The sequence below is a fragment of the Gigantopelta aegis genome, chromosome 3 (assembly GCF_016097555.1).
Source record: "Gigantopelta aegis isolate Gae_Host chromosome 3, Gae_host_genome, whole genome shotgun sequence".
Lineage (NCBI taxonomy): Eukaryota > Metazoa > Mollusca > Gastropoda > Neomphalida > Peltospiridae > Gigantopelta > Gigantopelta aegis.
In genome coordinates, this window is record NC_054701.1 from 65,939,334 (window position 1) to 65,962,861 (window position 23,528).

Consider the following 23,528-nt stretch of genomic DNA (forward strand, 5'->3'; position numbering starts at 1 on the left):
CATTGGATGACAGTTTTAGTCGTCTGCTGTTTGTGGTTACCAGAAGGTGCACGTGCTGGTAAGAAAAGCCGTCAATTTTCGTCGGTTTTCATAAATAATTTGTAAAAAAAAATTGACATAAAAAATAATAATTCAGATTACAAAAAACTACAATGAATCTATAGTGAAGTCATTGAGGTTTAATTTGCAATAGATTTGTAGTGAAGTCATTGACTTTTTAACCTCCGTGAGGTTATTACGTAGTAAATTAATTTCAAGATTTCTATCCATTTTCTTTATTTTCTTTTTGTTTGGAAAGTTTTATTCTTTGATGTGTTTTATTTGTTTTAGTGGACTACAAGGTGTAAAGTATATGCTGTAATTTCCTGGTCATAAACACAAATAAGGTATTCTACAAAGGTTTTGATGCAAATTTATGTCCTAGTATTTGTGTACAGCATTCCTAAGAAACACCATCTATTTTACACACTTTGACATGTATATTTACTGTTCAATTATATATAATTATTATATGAATGCAGGGCGTGAAGCCGACTTTGAAACTGATGGTAAAATGTCGGTTCAGCTTGTGAATGACCAGGGTATACCAATAACTGCAGAAGGCAAAGTCTACCTGCAAATTAAAGGCTGTGGAAATGCTTTCTTCATCTTGACTAAGAGCGCCAAGTTCAGCGACAAAGGTGGCACATATTTTGTAGTTTTGCTGGGAAGTGGCAACAACGGTAAAATAAACGGAATTAAAGAGAGCTGTTTTTCGTGTAAACAGCTTAAGGCTACGAAATACGAGAAACTGTTGGACTGTAACAGATTCAACAAGTTCTGGGTGACGTGGAACGACAAAGGAAACATCAAGTTTGGTCGTGGAATGGATATCACTGGCGCTCCATTGCTCGATTACACGGGGAGTACCCCGTTTCGCATCAACTACCTGAACCTTCTGTCATCCAAGTACAAAGTAAAATGGAAAGTTATATCAGGTTAGTATGGTTAATGGTTATACCTATTTAGATTTAAAGGCGCAGACCCTAACTTTAAGCCATAAAAATGGACACTAAGTTTAGTTAATTTACAAACCTGTAACTCATTTGGATAAAGTTACAATAGAGTGAAAGAAGAGTCTGTGACGTTAAAACAGGAAATATCCTTAAAAATAGACTAGAACTCGAATCAATAAACTACTACTTCTCAGACGCACGTGCGTTTTTAAACATGAAAAATTTAATTTTGTGGTACTACAAACACCAGGATGACCAGAATCTTTTCGGTTCTAGGGAAATGGATAATATAATCTAAAGAATAAAATATATCTTTGATTTCAGGGATCATAAACGGCTGTATAGTAAAAACTATGTTGTAGTGTTTAAAAACTATGGTCTGTCCCTTTAAGGCACCACATCACCATCTGTCATGTCGTTCCTTGTTGGAGCAACTTAATATTTCATTTCAACTTATTTTTGTGCTTATATCAAATTAAGGTTCAAACATGCTGTTCTGTGCGCACACCTCAGCTATCTGGGCTGTCTGCCCTGGACAGTGGGTCAGTTATTAGTTGTTAGTAGTTAGTGAGAGAAAAGAGGGTGTAGTTGTCTTACGCCTACCCAATGAGTCGTTAAAACTCGCTCCGGTTGGCAGCCGGTACCGGGCTGCGAACCCAGTACCCACTAGCCTTATTATAGCTTAATATAGTCCGTTTGAAAAAACACTCCTTACACTGTGGTTTTACATAATTGTATAAATACTATTACCATATACATGTACATGTACTTACCTTTTCTGACACCCAATAGCCGATGTGTCTTTTTGGTGCTGAGGTGACGTTAAACATTTATTCATTCATTAATTCATTCATTCATCCATTCATCCATTTAGTCATTCATTCATGTATTTGTTCGTTCGTTTTAAGACATAGTTCCTCATACCAACTGTTTTTACAAAATTTCCTTTTGAATTAATTTTTTATGATTATCAGTACACTGACCTCTGTAGTATTTAAATAACCCATTGGTTTTAAGTTACTTGTTATATTTAGTAATAACCGATAACAACTGTGCAAGTTATATTCTTCCATATATATAACGACATGAGACTGTGTTCTGGCATGAGAGTGGCTAACGGAACATTTTCGTGGTGGAGCTATATATATATATATATATATATATATATATATATATATATATATATATATATATATATATATATATATATGTATATATATATTGTACGGTAGTCCCAAAATATTATTATTATTATTATTATTATTATTATTATTACAGACAATCCTCCTGTTTTTGTATATCCATCGGCGTTTGGAAATAAAGTTATTGAGGTGCCGGAAAATGCGACTGTCGACACGGTACAGTTAACTTTATATCACTTTAAAGTCGAAATTTGATTAATTCGTGAAACTGCACAAAATCGATTTATTATGTTAACTACTGATTTTATCAATTGTTTTTTTAAATTATATTCACTTTATAACATAGGTTACGTTTATTGTTAATTATTATTATTATTATTATTATTATTATTATTATTATTAGTATTGTTATTGTTGTTGTTGTTGTTATTATTATTATAAGTATCAATCAACTGATGAATCAAATGTCATGATTTTTACCTTCACGTCCAAAATATATTTAGTTTTTCGAGGGTTTTAAGACAAGACAACGCTAGCCGTCTTACTGAAAAAAACATTCGTTATTGTTATTTAGCAATTCCATAAATTTGAACTCAATAGAGTTATTTTTATACTGATATTATTTTGGATTATAAAATGAATATTTATGTTTCGTGATGACAGACGCTGCTGACAGTGAACGCCACAGATCCCGAGGGTGACGAAGTGACGTACTCCATCGATGGCGATTACTCAGACATTTTTGAGTGCTATGATGACAAGGTCAATCTCATTGGAAAACTAGACTTTGAAACGAAGTCTCACTACATAGTGGAAATCACGTGAGTGTTTAAAGCCAGGGTTACACGTGTCCAGAAAAATATATTGTTTTAAAATTCTCTTCAGCTACATTGGAAGATAGTTACCAAAACGTTGAAGTTTGTTTTGTTTAACGACACCACTAGAACACATTGATTTATTCATCATCGGCTATTGGATACCACACATTTGGTAATTTTGACACATTCTTAGAGAGGAAACCCGCTACATTTTTTCCATTAGTAGCAAGGGATCTTTTATATGCACCATCCCACAGACAGGATAGCACATATCACGGCCTTTGATATACCAGTCGCTGGAACGAGAAATAACCCAATGGATCCACCGAAGCTCTTACAACTCCATTATCGTCGTATAAGCCACTAGTTGTTCAATCAATCAACCTTTTGACTCGTGCTTATGTCCACTGAAGGTTCAAGCACGACTGTCTTGGGCACATCCAAGATAGGGGCGCACCTGTCGTAATTCGGGAGTTGGGGAAATTACAACACCGTCGAGGTGGCCAACTTTCAGCTAGGAGTTGGTAGTCTAAATCTAATTGTATGGTTTGATTTTTTAAATATATTAATTGTTTCAAAGAATTAGATTCATCACTAATTAGTTATTTTATATAGTGAATTAAAATGTTAATTCATATTATTTTTTAACATACACTGAGATAAACATCTATGGATGAAACTATTAGCGACACTGAATCCGTTTACGGTTTATGCTAATAATAATAAGAAGAAGAAGAAGAAGAAGAAGAAGAAGAAGAAGAAGAAGAAGAAGAAGAAGAAGAAGAAGAAACTATTAGCGACACTGAATCCGTTTACGGTTTATGCTAATAATAATAATAAGAAGAAGAAGAAGAAGAAGAAGAAGAAGAAGAAGCAGACGAGGAATAATAATAATAATAATAATTTATTTTTTTCCAGTGCTACCGATAGCTTGAACGACGTTAAACTGGCAATTACAATTCAAGTGACAGATGTCAATGACGAGACCCCTGAAGTGGAGATCAAAGCCGGTATTAGCATATCTGAAGAACTACCCGTCGGCACGTCGATCGGCGGCTTAATCAGCGGGACAGACAAAGACCGGGGCGACACGTTGATGTTTCGACTGGAAGGTAACACAATAAACACTTTGTTGCGTTCATCGACGATAGTTGCGTCCATCGACGATAGTTGTGCCCACCGACTATCGACGATAGTTGCGCTCACCAACGATAGTTGCTCCCATCGACGATAGTTGCTCCAATCGACGAAAGTTGCGCCCATCGACGATAGTTAGGCCCAAAACACACCAGGCCCTGTGCTTATAAACCTTAAAGTCTAGACTTTAATAAAGTCCTGACTTAACGTCATGGCAATGCCATTCAAATAGCATCACGTTAAAGTCTGGACTTTATTAAAGTCTAGACTTTAAGTTTTATAAGCACGGGGCCAGCAGCCAGTTTTTCAAAACATTGTGTACCGAATTTACGAACCTTGTTTTTCTTAAACGCAGGTGTTTAAGTATAGTTATTGCATGTAGTTACACGCGTGTAAGACATAAACAGGCTTTGTAAATTCGGCGTTTTAAGGACAACAGAAAATGAAATCTGTGTATTTAAACTATATTTGATGTAATGTTAATAGTAATAATAATTGTGGTTTAGTTGTGTAGATTTACGTCTACGTACAAAATTAGTCTCACGATGTTTTGTGAAATTAGGCCATGGGTGTGAGTGTGGGTCTGGCGAGTATGGTACAAGACGATAAACAAACACACTGATTTGAATGTGACAAACCACATACCTCGTCTGAAATAGCGTGAACTACAGATCTGCCAGCAGACGACATAGAACATGTGGTATACTTTCACACTGCTAGAATATATTTTCTTCTGTAAACACCAGCATTAATTATGAGAATTCCACATAGATTAATACACAACAAAAAAAATGTATATATTCATCAATGTGGAAGTCTCATAATTATTGATGGTGTTTACAGAAGAAAATATATCTAAAAATATATTAACACAGTTAATATATATCGATAGCACGTAACAGTTACTGGTCCAAACGTGAAAATACACCAGATATGGTATATTTACCACACTAGCCAGACCCATATTAGATGTGTTTTTGGGCCTTTGTAATACGAATACATGTATAAACGATCCCATTTTTTTATTAGTTTCAGACATTATCGAATTATAAATAAACCAAAATTTAAGAAGGTTGCTCGACAATAGTCAAGTTAAACGGGTTCTCCCTTTAAATTCTTTGAGCAATATTTCGATAAAATCAAACTTACATTTTCTTCCTTGAAGTATTGTTCCATGCATATCCGTGTGCATATTCAGACATCAGTTTGTTTATTAAGTGGCAGTCCTCCTACAAACGAAGGTGAAACCATATCGTGGCGTGAAGATCGGCCATGGCTCCATATCTTCACGATATCATCTCTTTTAGAATCACTCTATTGAATCACGGTATTGAATATGCTAATGGAATATTCGTAATTGTCGTTATTATAGAATTTAAAAAATGTATTTTGTTTTGGTGTGTTACTGGTAAGTAGATTAATGGATATTATCGTCAATTTTGTCAGAAAAAAAACGCCTTTCCTTTTAGTACGAAGTCCCTTTAACGCAACTGCTGTGTTTTATTTCAGGAAACGACAGCAGATACTTCTTGAATGTTACATCAGAAGGAAACGTCATTACCAACGATCGCCTAGACAGAGATGGCAAGAGTGGGCGTGTCATGTTGGATGCACTGTCAGTCACCGTAATTGACGCCGCCAATCATGAGAAAAAAGCCGCCATCAACATAACCGTTACTGACGTTAATGATAATGCTCCACAGTTCGAACACAACGTGTATAAAGTCAATATTACTGAAAATCAAGCTAACAGTACGTCATGACTTTTTTTCTTTCTGACTGAAGTCAAATCATACTGCCAGTCAATAGCTGTCTCGGTTAGCGGATCTGACTATTATCAGTCGAGAAACATTTGGTGAGGTCGAGCCCTGTTGGTCGCTTGTTAGATTTTTTGTTTATGTCTACTACGTTAAATGATAACCAGGGCGGCGGGACGTGGACTAGTGGTAAAGCGCTTGCCTGGTGCGCGGTTGGTCTGTAATCAACCCCCGTCGGTGGGTCCATTGGTTCTAGCCAGTGCACCATGACTGTGGTATGTGCTATCCTGTCTGTAGGATGGTTCATATAAAAGACCCATTGCTACAAATGGAAAAATGTAGCGGGTTTTCTATCTAAGACTATATTATGTCAAAATTACCAAATGTTTGACATACAGTAGCCTATGATTTAAAAAAATCAATGTGCTCTAGCGGTGTCTTTAAACAAAACAAACTTTAACTTTTTAAAAATGATTACCAGTACCACTTTTTACCCAAAGTGAGTTTGAATGGCTCAGTGTGGAGGCATGGGACCTCTATATCGATTTCTTTCTCTCACAAACCACTAACCACAAATCATTAACTGATGTCTTGCAGAAACGGATATAGGGGGGCAGGGGCCCAGCCCCCTCCCTCTAAATTTTGTAACAGTTATAATTTTATTATATATTAATTTTCATTTTTTACGATCCCCTCCAAACCTCCCCCAAAGTTCCATTGGCATTCCGCTTCATGTCATTGCCCCCCCCCCCCCCAAATAGATTTTCTGGATCCGCCACTGTCTTGGACAGTCAGTGCAGTTATCTAAGGTGCGTGTTAAGGTCAGCGTCCTTGATCCGTAACTGGACGCAAGCACATAGATAATTGAAAGAGAGTTAACTAAATAATTATGACGGTTTAGATTAATAATTTTAAAATTTAAAACCTAAATGTCATATTCGCAAAACTTGAAGTTTGATATAAGTATGGAAATAAATAAAAATTAACAGAATAAAACCCATAATAACAATAGCAACAAATATAATCATTTTAGCCATTCAAAACCGTCAATTCAATTAGCTCTGTTACATATTTTGACATATACCGCTTCGTCTCTTTACAGATTTAACCATTCTGAAGCTCATTTGCTCTGATGCTGACCTGGGTTCAAATGCTGAATTTAAAATCAGTTTGTCCAACACAATGAATGGGTTGTTTAGACTTGATAACGATTCGCTGTTTGTTGATGGCGAGACAGTAGACTTGGAATCGATGGACGAGAGTGTCATCATTCTACCTGTTATTGCAGTCGACTTACCTGACACGGGTCCTTCGCTTACAGGGTCAGCTCAGATCCTTGTTAAGGTATGTCATTAGTTTTCCATCATTTACGTTGATGTCAGCATTTTATATATGAGCTGGGATATCAACAGAGACGAATATAGACAAGTGTCAGTTTGAACATGTACAGGATATTGATGTTCCTGTTAAATGGAGACGTTCCATTTATAATTTGAACAATTGTGTATTTTTCGTCAAACACACGGGACACACACACACACACACACACACACACACACACAGAGAGAGAGAGAGAGAGAGAGAGAGAGAGAGAGAGAGAGAGAGAGAGAGAGAGAGAGAGAGAGAGAGAGAGAGAGAGAGAGAGAGAGAGAAGCAATAAATAACTGAAAGAAGGGAATATTTTAAAGACACTCCTGCAATGTTCAACCAGCAGGAATTATTATATGTGTTTTGGATTAGATTGTAAATATAGATTTCCAATGGAGCGACACATAATGACTTACACATAATACCTATTTATATATGCTATTTCCTTCACATACAGGGTATCATGATTAAACCAAAGACTTAGTTATACCATGCGTGGAATACTGGATACAACACTAGATAGAGCAATGAAATTGTCAGTAATATATCTCCAATATTTGAATATCTGTTTATCTGAGGCATTGCTCTTACACAGGTGTTACCTCAAAATGATTATGACCCAACCTGGAGCTCTCCAACCACAGACAATAATGGATCATTTCCTAACATCACCATCGCTAGGAGTACTTCGCCAAATGTCATCATATCTACGTTTAAAGCCGAGGACAGAGACACTGGCGTACGAAGCAACATCACCTACAGTATACTGGCCATTAGAACAGGTAGAATCTTCGGTTTTGAGATGCTAAATCATCAATAGCTGATGATTTTATGTTTTTGATTATATTCAAGAAATACTAAGATACGCAAACATTTGTTTGGACAGTGATATGATTGCAACAATTCATCCATTCATCTTCCTTTTATGCATCGATATATCAATCCAACCACACATATACCCATGTACACATGCAACCATCTATCAATCCATCCATCCGTGATTCATCTACCTGCCCATATATCCATCCTCCCATTCATGCGTACACCCATCCATCCATCTATTCATCAAGCCATTCATGATCCATCAATCAGTCTATCCATCCATTTTTCTATCCATTAATGATACATGCACCCATCCAGCCCACGCTCCCGTTATCCATCTATCCTTCAATTAATTTGCACCGTATTTTGATCTCATGTAACCGTATTATATATATCTTCTTTTTTTAGACTTTGGAGAAAATGCCATCAACAAGTTTTCCATAGACCCCACGACTGGAGTCCTAACACTGTCCTCACCAATCAGTCTAAACGAGTCGCTGTTTGACGTCACCATCCAGGCGTCAGACGGCGATGAGCCCGCCAGAACAGTGGCGGGAAACCTGACCTTGAACGTCCAGAGGTCAAATCAACACAAGCCGAGGTTTAACCAGAGTCTGTACGAAGTTCAGGTGAAGGAAGACTCTGACGTCAACACCGTCATTCACACGGCACTGGCAGACGACCGGGATGGAGATAATGTTACCTATGACGTTACTGGCACGTGGAATTTCGTGTTTCAGGTCGAGGGTGACAAGGTGAAGATTTTGAAGAAGCTAGATTATGAGAATCGACGGACGTATCCTGTCACGTTGAGGTATGTATTACCATAACTATCAACGCGATCAGCTCATATAGATGTCGGAAGTTGGCAGCAACTGGGTGGGTAATTGATACATATTAATTCGCCTTTGAACTGTGGAGGGTGTAATGCATACTTTTGGCCACCTGGCTTCAGAGTTAAGGAGATCAGTCCCCTCCCCTACCCCCGACATTTATATATCTGAATTTGCCTATCACTAATTGATGACTGAAGTAGATGAGCAAGTCAGGAATAAACTATAAAGAGAAGTCATAACGATATCACATAGAGGAATAGTACTGTGACATCACTTCCGTGTAGGACATTCCAATATGTTTCGAAATTACCAACATATGTGACCTAGGACTGCAAAATCAATCATATGGTCACATTCTTTGAACCTATTTACTCAAAAGTTCCAGACATATACTTCAAAGTCAGATTTTACACATTCAAAGGAAGCAAGAAATAAGCTTCAAAATGATACAAAAATTATTAAAATGTCTCTAACAGCAATACAACAGGATACAACATTTTTAAAGAAGTCAGAAGGAAAGAAGGACGGAAATGTTTTATTTAACGACACACTCAACACATTTTATTAACGGTTATTTGGCGTCGGACATATGGTTAAGGACCACACAGATATTGAGAAAGGAAACCCAATGTCGCCACTTCATGGGTTACTCTTTCCGATTAGCAGCAAGGAATCTTTTATATGCACCATCCCACAGACAGGATAGTACATACCACGGCCTTTGTTACACCAGTTGTGGAGCACTGGCTGGAACGAAAGATAGCTCAATGGGCCCACCGATGGGGATCGATCCCAGACCGACCGCGCAAAGAAGTTAGAAGAATCAAACTGATGAAACTGTATTTAATATGTAATTGTAGTCGTTTAAGTGGTTCTGTTAGTCGAAAACATATCACAATGAAAACAATGTGTTTTGTTTAACGACACCACTAGAGCATATCGATTTATCAATCATTGGCTATTGGATGTCAAACATTGAGTAATTTTGAGATATAGTCTTAGAGGGGAAACCCGCTAGATTTTTTTCATTAGTAGCAAGGGATAATTCATATGCACCATCCCATAGACAGGATAGCACATACCACGGCCGTTGATGTACCAGTCGTGGTGCAATGGATGGAGCGAGATATATCACAATGAATTGCAGTCAACTCAGAACAGTCTGCTTAAGACAAGGACACTTTTCTCTTGTGCAGGGCAAGCGATGGCGAAAAGGAGGACACGTCTATTTTGCTGGTGTCAGTCGTTGACGTCATAGACGAACCTCCACTGATAACGACCCCCGGCAGGATAGAGGTGCCGAGAGATGTGCCCGTCCAGACCGTCCTGGGAGGCGTGTTCACTGTCACTGACAAAGACGAGGGAGACGAATTCACGTACAAACTTACAGGTACTGATGTTCACCTGTCTTCACATATCTAGACATGAAAAAAACACCTATTGATGGCAGTGATTAATTGCTTCTGTAATTTAAATTATGGGGAGCCATTTAAAGTGACCGACCCTAGTTTTTAAACACCGCGGCGTATTTTTTCACTATTAGGGGAGCTAAGAGACAGCCGGGGTTGTTTTATACGTGTGTGCTGGGTTTTTGTGTGTTTTTTGTGTGTGTGTGTGTGGGTGGGGGGGGGGGGGGGGGGTGTTGTTGTTGTTGTGGGGTTTTTTTTGGGGGTAGAGGTTTTTTGGTGATAACTGGAATCAGATGTACGAAAATTAATATTCCGAACAATGAAAACAATGAAAAATAAATAACTTAATAAATAATGATCCAAAACGGCTCAAATAGTGAAACATATGTCGTAGTGTTTAAAAACTAGGGTCTGTTGCTTTAAGCTATAGTAAAGCACATATTTACTTTGCAATTGAAAGACAAACTCCTATGCACATATTCTTTGCCTGTAATTGTTCTCCATCTTTTTCAGGCAACGACAGTGATTTCTTCCAGCTGAATCGAACAGACGGTCAACTCCAAGTGATAAAACGATTTGATTCTGGTGTCAGTGATGACAGAAAATTCTTGGATTCACTGACGCTGACTGTGAGCGACAAATCTGGCACCAACACCTCTAAATCACTGAACATCACCCTTCTGGAGCCTCATGATGATTCGCGGTCTCAACCACAGTTACTCAGGAGTGGCGGCTACAGCGTGGACGTAGCTGAAAACACCACAATGGGGAGTGTGCTGTACAACCTGACTCTTGAGGTGGACGTGGATGATCCCGCAACCGTCGTCTTCACGGTGATTGATGGAGGAAACGAGACGTTCTCCTTTAACGAGTCCTTATTGATCCTCAGCAGAGAGGTGGATTTTGAAACTCAGTCAGTCCATGTGCTGACGATTAGGTGAAATTTGAGAGTGTGTGTGTGTGTGGGGGGGGGGGGGGTCTGATAACGGGATCAAATCACACTTTTGAAATGTGCAATTCAAGAAGATTCACGAGGACCATGTCCATTAAATAGCATGTGACACTCCTGCCTTTTGTTTTTAATTATATCAAAATTGTCCACTAAAATTAAATTCCCTTCCGTCCCAAACCTATCCACTGGCCATGCCAGGTATTTGGCTTGGGATGGATGTGTCTGAACCTTGAATGGATATATGCACGTAAAAACTGTTTAATCAATCAGGTAAGCAAGTATGTGATAATTCTGTTGCCAATATTATATCCACAAGCTGAAACTCCCTTCGATGGGTTTGGTTAGTTAGTTTAATTTTTCAGCAGATTCAGTAACCATAATATTCATCATCTGTTTACATTATGCTAAAAATAAGATAACATATTTTTTTATATGGTTACGACTTTTTAAATAATATTATGTGTGTGTTTCTTTAAGTGTGAAGTCTGGAAAACACTCTACGTCAGGATCCATGGTGCTGTACATTACTGACGTCAATGACGAGGTCCCCGTCATATCGTTGGAGGAAAACCTCACACTGGCGGAGGAAATACCTATAGGAACACATATAGCCGGCCTATTCCAGGTTGTTGATAGTGACAAGGGAGATAACCTCACCTATTCCCTTACAGGTGTGTGTATCAAAGCGATTACTGTTCATAGAAACAAACTTGTTCAAACATTCAGTGCTGCAATGCTGTAATATTACTGTATCAGCACCATGGTTTGTGCTGCCCTGTATGTTGGCAAAGTATATATATATAGAGTCATAATTCTCATACGTATTCATGAAAGTGCCCTAGGCAGCCAACTAATCTACGGACATGGTGCTTGAATCAGATATGAAAATAGTATTAATTACCTCACCATCATCGTCATTATCTTCATTATCATCATCATCATGACCACCACCACCACCACCACCACCGCATCATCATCATCATCATCATCATCATATTCATCATCAGGATTAAGAATGTTTTAATACTTTTTAACCTTTAATTATTTCAGGAAACCATAGTCAGTACTTTGACGTTAATCCGACAAACGGCCAGCTGAGAATTCGAGAGAGGATAAATCGAGATGGCGCTGCTGGAATTCGTGTGTTAGAGGAGATAACTCTGAACGTCGTAGATGTTGCGGGTCACGTCGCAAATAAAACATTCAACATCACAATTACAGATGTTAACGATAACCCGCCATCTTGCGGTGACATTTTACATATAGCTAATGTCACAGAAAACTCCACCAATGGTAAGATTTATATTGTCAAGGAACTAATTAAAATAAAATATTCATCTGAATCTGATACACCCTGGTCATATATTGTGCTGGGGTGTCGTCAAACATTCATTCATCCATTTATTCATTCATTCATTCATTTGGTCATATATTTCACTTAAATAGCTTGCGTGTAGTTGGCATAGCTTTGAGTACAAACTATACATAAATCGTGTGCCAAGCTGTGATGCCAAATAACATTAACTGTAATTTGTTAAAAACAGCGGAATAACATAAAGGTCCATTTGATTTAATCTATATAACGAATTATATATGACTTGATCTCAGCTTAAATATAATCTGCACAACTGATTTTAATAATGTTTGTTATATTTACTTTGATTAGCAGCAATGGATCTTTTAAATACAGAATACAACAGATAGGATAATACATACCACGGCCTTTGTTACACCAGTTGTGGAGCACTGGCTGTATTAAGAATAGCCCATTGGGCCCACCGACGAGGTCCTCCAGATGTTGCTTAATTTTGGTGTTATTTGTTTTTATCTATAACAATAGAGATTGTCGTGACTTCTCTTTCCTGCACTGACGTGGATGAAGACACAAACAACATCACCGTAACAATCATCGATGGAAATGAGTCTGTGTTTAAGATGAACGGCTCTGATGTGGTGGCTGATGGTCAGAAGATCGACTACGACACCGCAACGAACGATGACACCTCCTACGTGCTAACCCTGCATGTCGTCGATGGTGCAATCAATGGTTTTTCAAACACAGCAACAGTGATTGTTCGCGTACAGGTACATTGTGGACATCAGAAATATAACAACCAAATTTGTGAAAAGTGTAATAAAGAATGTTTGTTTAGAATAGCAAGCATTCTGAGAGTACTGCTAAAGCAAATACATTTTGTATTGCCGAGCCCCAACAAATGTTTGTAAGTCATAAGTTAAGGGTCATAACTCTGTAACAATTGACCATTTCCCATGAAAGTCAAACATTATCTGTAACTCTCTATGATAACGTTATACACAACGTTTCAGCACAGTGAGGCTTTGCGGAAAAGTATAGACAACTATATGTTGAATAGGCAGATAGACAGACAAACAAACAGATCTCGTTTTTCCAATATTAATCGTGTTTGAATGGAATGAGAAATAACTTATCAAACATGACTAGGATACCATTAAGAAACCGCTGATACATTTTGATTGTCGATAACAACCTCGTGTAGAAATCTGTGAAATATCTTCTCTGTTTTTTAATACATCTGTTGTTGAGAACAACATTCTTCTTTTTATGATATAACATGGCAATAACGAGCACGTATTATCGATTAAATATAAATGATTAGGTGATGACTCTCATAATCGCATTTGACAACACAAGTTCCTCACCATTTACCTGTGTAGTAAGCAAGTAATCTCTACTATTTGTACAAGGTGACATCGATTTCGCTTCATTGACAATGACAGGGCGAAGTCAAGCTCATCAAAGCCAGGTTTTTCATCACTTCGCTTTGTCACATTAGCCTGGCCATATCGTTTCTATTTTGAATATAGAAAAGCTTACAACAGTAGGACCACTAAAAAGACATTGAAAGTTGTACGTAATTTAACGGTTAAAAGGCTGTTATAGATGACGCTATTTTAACACTGTTGAACTAGAACCAGTGCATTTAAAGGCTCAGACCTTAGTTTCAGCCCGTAAAAATGAACACTTAAAGTTTAGTTAATCTACAAACCTGTAACGCCTTTGGATAAAGTAACAAAACAGTGAAAGAAGAGTCTGTGACGTTAAAACAGGAAATATGCTTAAAATAGACTAGAACTCGAATCAATAAACCGCTACTTCTCAGATGTGCGTTTTTAAAAATATTTTTAAAATGCAATTTGTGTACTACAAACACCAGGATGACCAGAATCACTTCTACGGAAATGGATAATGTAAACAATAAATCATTAAGTAATGTTTGATTTCAGTGATCATAAACGGCTCTAATAGTGAAAAATATTCTGTAGTGTTTAAAAACTAGGGTATGTCCCTTTAACGACTGTCTGTGATTCTTCTTCAGGTTCTACCGCGAAACGAGCATGATCCCACGTGGACTTCAAACACCACTTTAAACGGAGTACTACAGAACCAAACGACAGCCTCTAACATAGCGCGCGACTCGAGCATCCTGACTCTAGCCGCGTCGGACGATGACGCTGGGCCTGATGGAACTATCATCTATCAGCTGATATCAACCATCTCAGGTCTCACTTCAGACCTTTATTTCATGTTTGTGCTGTTTGTGTTATATATCGATAATAAAGAGATGATAATAAACGAGCTTTCGCGAACACCACGTATTATAAAAAAAAATTAACGTTATATCCATTTATGCATGACATCACATCTGTAAATATGTCCATTGAACTCTCGTTCGACAAGTTGACATGTCATATCTGTCTTAATTCACTCATTTTCATATCAACTTATTTTCGTTCTTATATCCAATTAAGGTTCAAGCACGCTGTCCTGAGCACACACGTCAGCTATCTGGGCTGTCTGTACAGTGGGTCAGTTGTTAATTGTTAGTGGTTAGTGTCTTAATAAACGAGTAACTGTTGTTGTTTTTCTTACACACTCGTTGAAGAGTATTTAGAAAGTAGAATAAACGGTGAAAATTGCACCTTTTCAGGGCAAGTCTGAATTCTATACAAATCCTCTTCCCTCCGCAGTAAAACGCCATCACATGGTCTTATGATGCGGGCCATGCCCCTCCGCGATTACCTCCTACGTCTCTCGCAATTCCGATGGCATTGTTTTCCGTATTTCATGCATTAAGCGGTGCATACTTTGTATTGTTTAGATGCGGGAACCGAGGAACCTGGTCTGTTTCGGGTAGACCCGACATCAGGGTACGTTACAAACACCGACTTCTTAGACAGTCGCAGCAGCCGCAATATCTCCACGTACTACGATGTCACGGTCATGGCCACGGATATGGGCCAGCAGCCTAGAAACATCACGAGCACAGTCCGTGTGTCCGTCCAGCCAGTGATGTGGAAATCAGTGTTCAACGCCACGGCAACCACCATGGTTGAGGTTCAACTCCCTGAGGACACCAGTGTCGGAGCTGTCGTGCACACCTTTGATGATATAGATGCGGATGTGTATCAACTTTTCGTTGTGGGAAGGCTGAATGAGACATTCCAGTTTAACCAAAACAGGCTGACCTTGAAGGGAAAGTTAGATTATGAAACGCAAACTGTTCATGTGGTGAACTCAAGGTATTAGTTTGTAGTATCTATGTTTCTGTGTTCTAGACACGACACATGTATCCAAATGTACTACAGTTGTAGAAAAAATGTTGTAGAAGGAAACAATTAAAATTACAACTTTTACATTGTAGAAGTGATACAGTTGTAATAAAAACATCACAACAATTCGCATATGTAGAAAAGAAACATACAACAGTTTTACAAATAAAACCACAATTAGTGAATCAAAACTACAACTGTAGGTGTCAAACAAAAACTATAAACCTACATTCCTAGAATAGAAATAACACATTGCAGAATGAAAATTACAACTGTAGCAACAAATTCACAATTATATGAACAAAACAAGGGTTTAGAAAAAACACACTACTGAATTCAAATCATAACATTTAGAAATGTTATGATTTAGTCGGTAGAGCACTCGCCTGTAGTTGGTTCATATGATCAAAAACACTCGGCTGACCAACTGGAGTTGGTTCCGTTCCAACCAGTGTCCTACGACTGGTATATGCTGTTCTGTCGATGGAAAGGTGCATATAAAAAATACCTTGCTGATAAAGAGGGAAATGTAGCAGTTCTCCTCTGAAGACATCATGCCGATGATGCTTTGGTGATGTTTAAAAAAAGAAAATTAAAATATAAAAACAAACACCAAACACTAAACAAACTACAAACACCAAACACCAAACACACTAAACAAAATACAAACACTAAACACTAAACAAAATACAAACACCAAAACAAAACAAAACAAAACAATTGTACTCCAATGATTCGTACATATGTGTTTTTCTACAGAGTGTTCAATGCTATCACTACCAGCTATGTGACGGTTGTTGTCACAGTTAATGACGTCATCGATGAACCACCGGTCATTGAACTTTCTTCGGAACTAAAGCTAGCGGAAGAACTTCCTGTTGGCAGTACTGTGGCAGGACTATTCACTGTGAAGGACAATGATAAAAATGACACATTAAACTATACCTTGTCTGGTAAGATTCGTCTTATTAAAAACAAACAAACCGTATCTACAAACAAACATATAAATATCCACATATGCGCACATATTTGCATGAACTTGGATATTTGTTACAGATCTTCATCACTTATGATGATTTTAGCGCTAAGGTTGTTTCGTAAAACGCGGTACACATTTTTTATAGTGTTCGTTGTGAATTTCTTTTTATCATACGAAATAAGTCTATATGAATAAGGGCGGGAATTAGCCCAGTGGGAAAGCACTCGTTTGATGCGCGGTCGGTTTGGGATCGATCCCCGTCGGTGGGCCCATTGGGCTATTTCTCGTTCCAGCCAGTGCACCAAATGAATGAATGAATGAATGAATGAATGAATGCTTAACGACACCCCTGCACGAAAAATACATCGGCTATTGGGTGTCAAACTATGGTAAATGCAAACAGTAACCAGTGCACCACGACTGGTATATCAAAGGCCGTGGTATATGCTATCATGTCTGTGGGATGGTGCATATAAAAAAATCCCTTGCTACTAATGGAGAAAAAAAAAATGTAGCGGGTTTCCTCTCTATGTCTTTGTCAAAATTACCATATGTTTGACATCCAGAGGTGTCGTTAAACAAAACAAACTTTATGAATAAAGTTAGTTGCATAACTGAACATCTTTGCATACTTTGCAAATACTCTTGAGCCTTAAATAGGTTTGCTTCGTTTGTACTTGTGTGACCTAGGAATGTGAATAAGGCCTAAATAGTTGTGAGCACCATTTCTGACACACTCATTTGAGAGATCACCTGTTTGATTCATTTCATTTCATTTCAACTTATAATCGTGCTTATATCCAATTAAGGTTCAAGCACGCTGTCCTGCACACACCTCAGCTATCTGGGCTGTCTGTCCAGGACAGTGGGTTAGTTGTTAGTTGGTTAGTGGTTAGTGAGAGAGAAGAGGGTGTAGTGGCCTTACACCTACCCATTAAGCCCGTAAGAACTCGCTCTGGGTTGAAGCCGGTACCGGGCTGCGAACCCTGTACCTACCAGCATGTAATCCGATGGCTTAACCACTGCTCCACCTGTTTGAGATCATTTTGGAGACTTGCGACTGGTTGTTTTTTGGTGATGACCCAGTCACTACAGTTATACCATCCAGTGAAATAAGCACAATCGAAATTGAATGTTCTGTGAAGTATAAGTTAAACTGAAACTTATTTTAAACCTGGATTTTGATGAAATGTATAGTGTCGGTTATATATCATTTATCTTTCAGTTATCTTATATTCTACCAGTCTCATTGTTGTACAGTATAAAAACGAAAATAACGTTTAATTATGTAATTATTTTTTTGTTTTTAAAGTACTGCTTAATATAATATGCATAATAAAATATTAATTATTAGGATTTTTGTTACTTTTTTGTATTGATAATTTTTTCTCTCAATTTTCATTTAAAGCAATTTGATAATTTCTTTAATATATGTGTATATACTTATAAATGAACACTTTCTGGTATGCATACAATGTTGTCACAAGTGCATAACCATTTGAAGTACATTTTCTTACTTTGCACTTTAAATATAATGTTTGATCCACCATATATTTATATTTCAGACATCATGTTACATGAACGTCACATATTTATTTCAAAATGTCTACATGCATGCTTTTCAAATATTTTATAAGTGTTTTAAATTGAACCGTGTGTGTAGTTTTAATATCTACTAATATATTGTTGTATACATATAGGATATGACGTTGTTCTTGAAATAGTGTGTGTGGTAGTAGTTAGTTGCAATATTCTATGACATTAAAACTGGCACCAAAAGAAATGCTAATAGGCCTTTTTTCAAAACGAAATTGTCGATAAACCTTTCGAATATGCCAGTGACATATTTGAGCGGGGGCGGGACGTAGCTCAGTGGTACAGCGCTCGCTTGATGCGCGGCCGGTCTGGGATCGATCCCCGTCGGTGGGCATTTCTCGTCACAGCCAGTGCACCACGACTGGTATATCAAAGGCCGTGGTATGTGCTATCCTGTCTGTGGGATGGTGCATATAAAAGATTCCTTGCTGCTAATCGGAAAGAGTAGCCCATGAAGTGGCGACAGCGGGTTTCCTATCAATATCTGTGTGGTCCTTAACCATATGTCTGACGCCATATAACCGTAATTAAAATGTGTTGAGTGCGTCGTTAAATAAAACATTTCTTTCTTTTTTTTATTTGAGCGGAGCGGAGCAGATAATTTTGCCATGCTCCTATACCACGAAGGTTTCGAGCATGTCTGTCTCGGGTCCTGTCTCTGGAAAGCCAGAGACCCCGACCCGGGATAGAGCATATTACAGAACAAGTTTTAAACTATAATAATTTATCACAGGCACTTATTTAATGGTGCAAATTGCATTTGTTACATATTTGGCTATGCTACTGATGTTTTAGTGTCATTGGTTCTCTACTAAACGCATATATGTCGAATTAAACATAATTTTTAGTAGACATAGATGTATGCATGTATACAGTTAGCTAGATGATTGTAAAGTATTTAATAAATCAACATAATGGGGTTTTGATCCTACTGATTCAGGTACGTGAACAATATAAAAATATTTGTTAAAATTGTTTTGCATTGTTAGTTGTGTAAATATATTTAATTTTGAGTGTTAATGTAATTGAAATGTCCTTACCAATTCCTTAAACTGTTTTAAAATTCATACTTCAGTGAATCTGGTTGATCAGACATTATTTTTACAGTGATATATTCCACACCACAATTTACACTTAATATACATTCAACTAAATGTTCTGAAGAATACAAATTTTATTTCATGGGTGTGTATATGTAAAATACAAATATATGCTTCTGCATGCGTGTGTGTGGACGCATTTAAAGAAATCAGTGAATAAGTTATTGCTACCAGCTTGTAATAACAACACGAACAACAATAGTAACAAACATAAACATGATAAACATAATAATAATATTAATAATAATAATAAAATAATAAGATAATAATAATCATAATAATAAACATATTAATAATAAACATATTATTATTAATAAACAATTTATTAAATATTTATCACGATTATTTTACTATATAAAAGGACATTAATAATGTTTGATTTTGTTAATTTGTTTTACAACAGGCCAGCACGCCAAGTATTTCACGATCAACCAGAACACAGGAGAACTCTCTGTGACGATCCCTGTTGATCGCGATGGTGACACTGGCGTCGCCATCTTGGACGACCTCTGGCTGACTGTAGAAGACAAGTCCGGCCTACAGGCGAATACCAGCTTGAACATCACCGTCGTCGACGTCAACGACAACAGCCCTGTGTGTGGCTCCGACATCGTCAATGTCAATGTCACGGAGAATTCGGCATCTGGTACGAATCATTAGAATTAAATGATTTTATTGCAGCGTGAAGCAACTTCTGTTGAGCTCTATCCTGTGCACACTTTCTAAGCTAGTCTTGGGAGTGGCAGTCCTCCTATTAGCGGTGTTGGAGGGATGAAACATCATGTTGCGATTTTCCTAGGGAGTGGCAGTCCTCCTATTGGCGGTGTAGGAGGGCTGAAACATCCTGTCAGGGATCTTCTAGTGGAGTGGCGGTCCTCTTAAGTGCAAGCACCTAATAGTGGATCATGGAAGCAATCACGACTTTGCCTTACATCCTTGCTACTCTGCCTTGTACAGAGATACCATTTTAATATGGGAGTACGGTTTTGTCGTTCAGATTCAATGTTGTCTTCTATACTATAAAGGCAGGTTTAGCTGACCGGTATAAAACACTTTCCACAAATACGACCGTTTGTGAGATTAATCCGTTTTAGTGGACTCATTGTCGTCTGCTTCAAATATTGTCCCACGACTGCTTATTCAAACTCTGTGCAAGCATTTATTCGTCTCAATACTGGGTACATTTCAAGGGATGACAGCCAGAAATGGTTATGTATCACTCTTACTACTTGTACCCCCCACCACACACACACAAATATGCTATGTTACTAAACACTACAAAGGTGGAATTACATAAACCTTTCTTCATCCACACATGCGAGGGACAAGTAGTGTTATGTCTGTCCTAGAATTCAAGTCCGTTTTAAAGGGACATTCCTGAGTTTGCTGCATTGTAAGATGTTTCCGATTAAACTTACATATTAAATATATCTTCTTGTTTAGAATATCACTATCTGTATATTCAATGTGTTTCTGGTCGTCTTGATATTTACAAGAAGCTCAAACTGGATTTTGTCTTCAAATATATACGAATGAAAACAATATATTTTAGGAAACAAAATAAAATTTAACCTAGTACAAATATTAGAACGATCAGAAACACTAATATTTTATGCAGAAAAATGTATTTGATATGTAATTACAATCGTTAAAAATTCTGTTAGTCGATAACATCTTAAAGATTGCAGCAAGCTCAGGAATGTCCCTTTAACACCTTATGATTCATATAAAAATTTACTAAGTTTCAGCTTTAGAGTCTAAAGTTTTGACTAATTACTTTGTTTTTAGGACTTTGCTTACTAAACCAGATACTTAGAGAACTGGTCTGAAATATTGGTATTTATTTTATTTTCAGGGCTGAAGATACTCAACCTGACTTGTACTGATGCGGACGCCGGACCTAATGCAAACATTACACTGCGCGTAGTCAACGGGACTACCACGCCGTCATTCGCTATAGAAGAATCTAGCCTGGTTACAGTTAACTCGTTGGACTACGAGAAACCAGGCATATCTGACAACAAATACACAGTACTGGTTTTGGCTACTGATCATCCCATTAATGGACAATCCAACACGGGAACCACCGTGATTCAGATTGAGGTGATCATGGCGGGATTTACTGACTACAGATACTAGTATATCATTCTAAGAGCATACAAAACCTACTGACACGTTCTTATAAAGCTGAGTCTAGATGCTTTCTTTTCCTTCTTTATTTCTCTCTATCTTATTCTCTTTCTCTCTATCTTATTCTCTCTCTCTCTCTCTCTCTCTCTCTCTCTCTCTCTCTCTCTCTCTCTCTCTCTCTCTCTCTCTCTCTCTATATATATATATATATATATATATATATATATATATATATATATATATATTTGTCTATCTCACTCTATCTCGTTCTCGCTCCCCCCCCCCCCCCTCTCTCTCTCTCTCTCTCTCTCTCTCTCTCTCTCTCTCTCTCTCTCTCTCTTTCTCTCTCTCTCGCTCTCTGTTTCAAGGTTTGTGGTTTTATTCCATTCCAGGAATATCTTGCTTTATTATATTTGCTGAATATGGATAGGCCTACATGTTTTTCAATCAGAGGTGCTTATCTTACCACGATTTTGCAACTCCTTTAAACCAAGTCACAGTCTGTTAAATTAACTGATTTGGGAGAATATTATGCATGCATTCTAGACGAGTGTCTGCTTAATACGGGTGGCCGCTAGGGTACGTTCGATTGTGTGCATATTTCAGTCCACTTTAACGCCGCCATTATCATCTTGGCAATTGCAGATTCTGTCAGAAAATGAGTTTGAACCGGTTTGGCAGATTCCAAATGTGACAGCGTCACTAACCAATACCACCGAGCTCACTACGTCTTCTAGCATCAACTCATCCACCCAGTCACCAACACAGAACACTCAGCCAGGAACAGTGACATTTCCAGCAGTCACCCTCAACCAGAAGGCTGTCGCTGGCACCATCGTGACAAGAGTTGTAGCCGAAGACAAAGACAAAGGGCCTGACGGCCAGCTAAACTATGAAGTGGTATCGGTTCTATCTGGTAATTCAATCGTGTTTATTGTTCTGTTAGTCCATAATTTATTTAAGGCAATCCAATCGCAAAGTGTAGCACTTGAGAATACTCACTGATGAATGCTGGTGACCTCTCCTGGGAAACGGGGTGGGATTTAGCCCCCTGGTAAAGCGCTCCCTTGATGCACGGCCGGTCTGGGATCGATCTCTGTCGGTGGACCCATTGGGCTATTTATCGTTCCAGTCAGTGCACCACGACTGGTAAATCAAAGGCTGTGGTATGTGTTATCCTGTCTGTGAGACGGTGTATATAAAAGATCCCTTGCTACTAATGAAAAAAAGTAGTGGGTTTTCTCTCTAAGACTATAATATGTCAAAATGACCACATGTTTGACATCCAATAGTCGATGATTAATAAATCAATGTGCTCTAACGGTGTCGTTAAATGAAACAAACTTAATTTTTTCTTCTGGGAAAGGGTACATTGTCGTGAATGATCGGACTATAATACCGTTACATGTTCCAGCTGATATTACGTTTTTGGTTAATGATATAGAAATATGAGAATGGCTTGACACAAAACTGGTCAAGTAAAATGACCTTAGTACAACAAGCAGTACAACAAGCAGAGTTACGTTTTGTGATGTTGTTACTGAAATATGAGTATTGTCCCGCTACAGCATTGTCAAAATTGGTGTGCATTTGGTTTGAAAATTACAATACTTTACATACATGTACATTTAATAATAATTCGTATGTTAGTTATACAAATGTCTTTGTTTATAGTTACTTTAAAGGGACATTCCTGAGTTTGCTGCATTGTAAGATGTAATTTACGTACGAACAAAAATATTTATGAAACAAAATGAAATTTAACCTAGTATAAATATTAGAACGATCAGAAACACGTTTCATATACAGCCACTAATATTTTATGCAGAACAATATATTTCATATGTAATTACAATCGTTAAAAATTCTCTGTTAGCCCCTTTAATAGCATAGT

General features: G+C 37.7%; 1 protein-coding gene across 1 annotated transcript in view; it reads left to right on the forward strand.

The window, feature by feature from the left end:
- The first annotated feature begins 511 nt into the window (after positions 1–511).
- Positions 512–23,528, forward strand: part of LOC121368788 (protocadherin Fat 4-like) — a 36,627-nt gene continuing 13,610 nt past the window's right edge. Inside the window, exons 1-19 of the mRNA XM_041493536.1 lie at positions 512–977; positions 2,274–2,353; positions 2,801–2,958; positions 3,874–4,067; positions 5,602–5,844; positions 6,952–7,193; positions 7,813–7,999; positions 8,448–8,853; positions 10,072–10,265; positions 10,798–11,221; positions 11,714–11,907; positions 12,287–12,529; positions 13,077–13,321; positions 14,596–14,779; positions 15,379–15,799; positions 16,589–16,782; positions 19,908–20,150; positions 21,360–21,607; positions 22,280–22,550. Coding sequence (XP_041349470.1) covers positions 512–977; positions 2,274–2,353; positions 2,801–2,958; positions 3,874–4,067; positions 5,602–5,844; positions 6,952–7,193; positions 7,813–7,999; positions 8,448–8,853; positions 10,072–10,265; positions 10,798–11,221; positions 11,714–11,907; positions 12,287–12,529; positions 13,077–13,321; positions 14,596–14,779; positions 15,379–15,799; positions 16,589–16,782; positions 19,908–20,150; positions 21,360–21,607; positions 22,280–22,550 — 4,837 coding nt within the window. The remainder of the gene's footprint in view (positions 978–2,273; positions 2,354–2,800; positions 2,959–3,873; positions 4,068–5,601; positions 5,845–6,951; positions 7,194–7,812; positions 8,000–8,447; positions 8,854–10,071; positions 10,266–10,797; positions 11,222–11,713; positions 11,908–12,286; positions 12,530–13,076; positions 13,322–14,595; positions 14,780–15,378; positions 15,800–16,588; positions 16,783–19,907; positions 20,151–21,359; positions 21,608–22,279; positions 22,551–23,528) is intronic.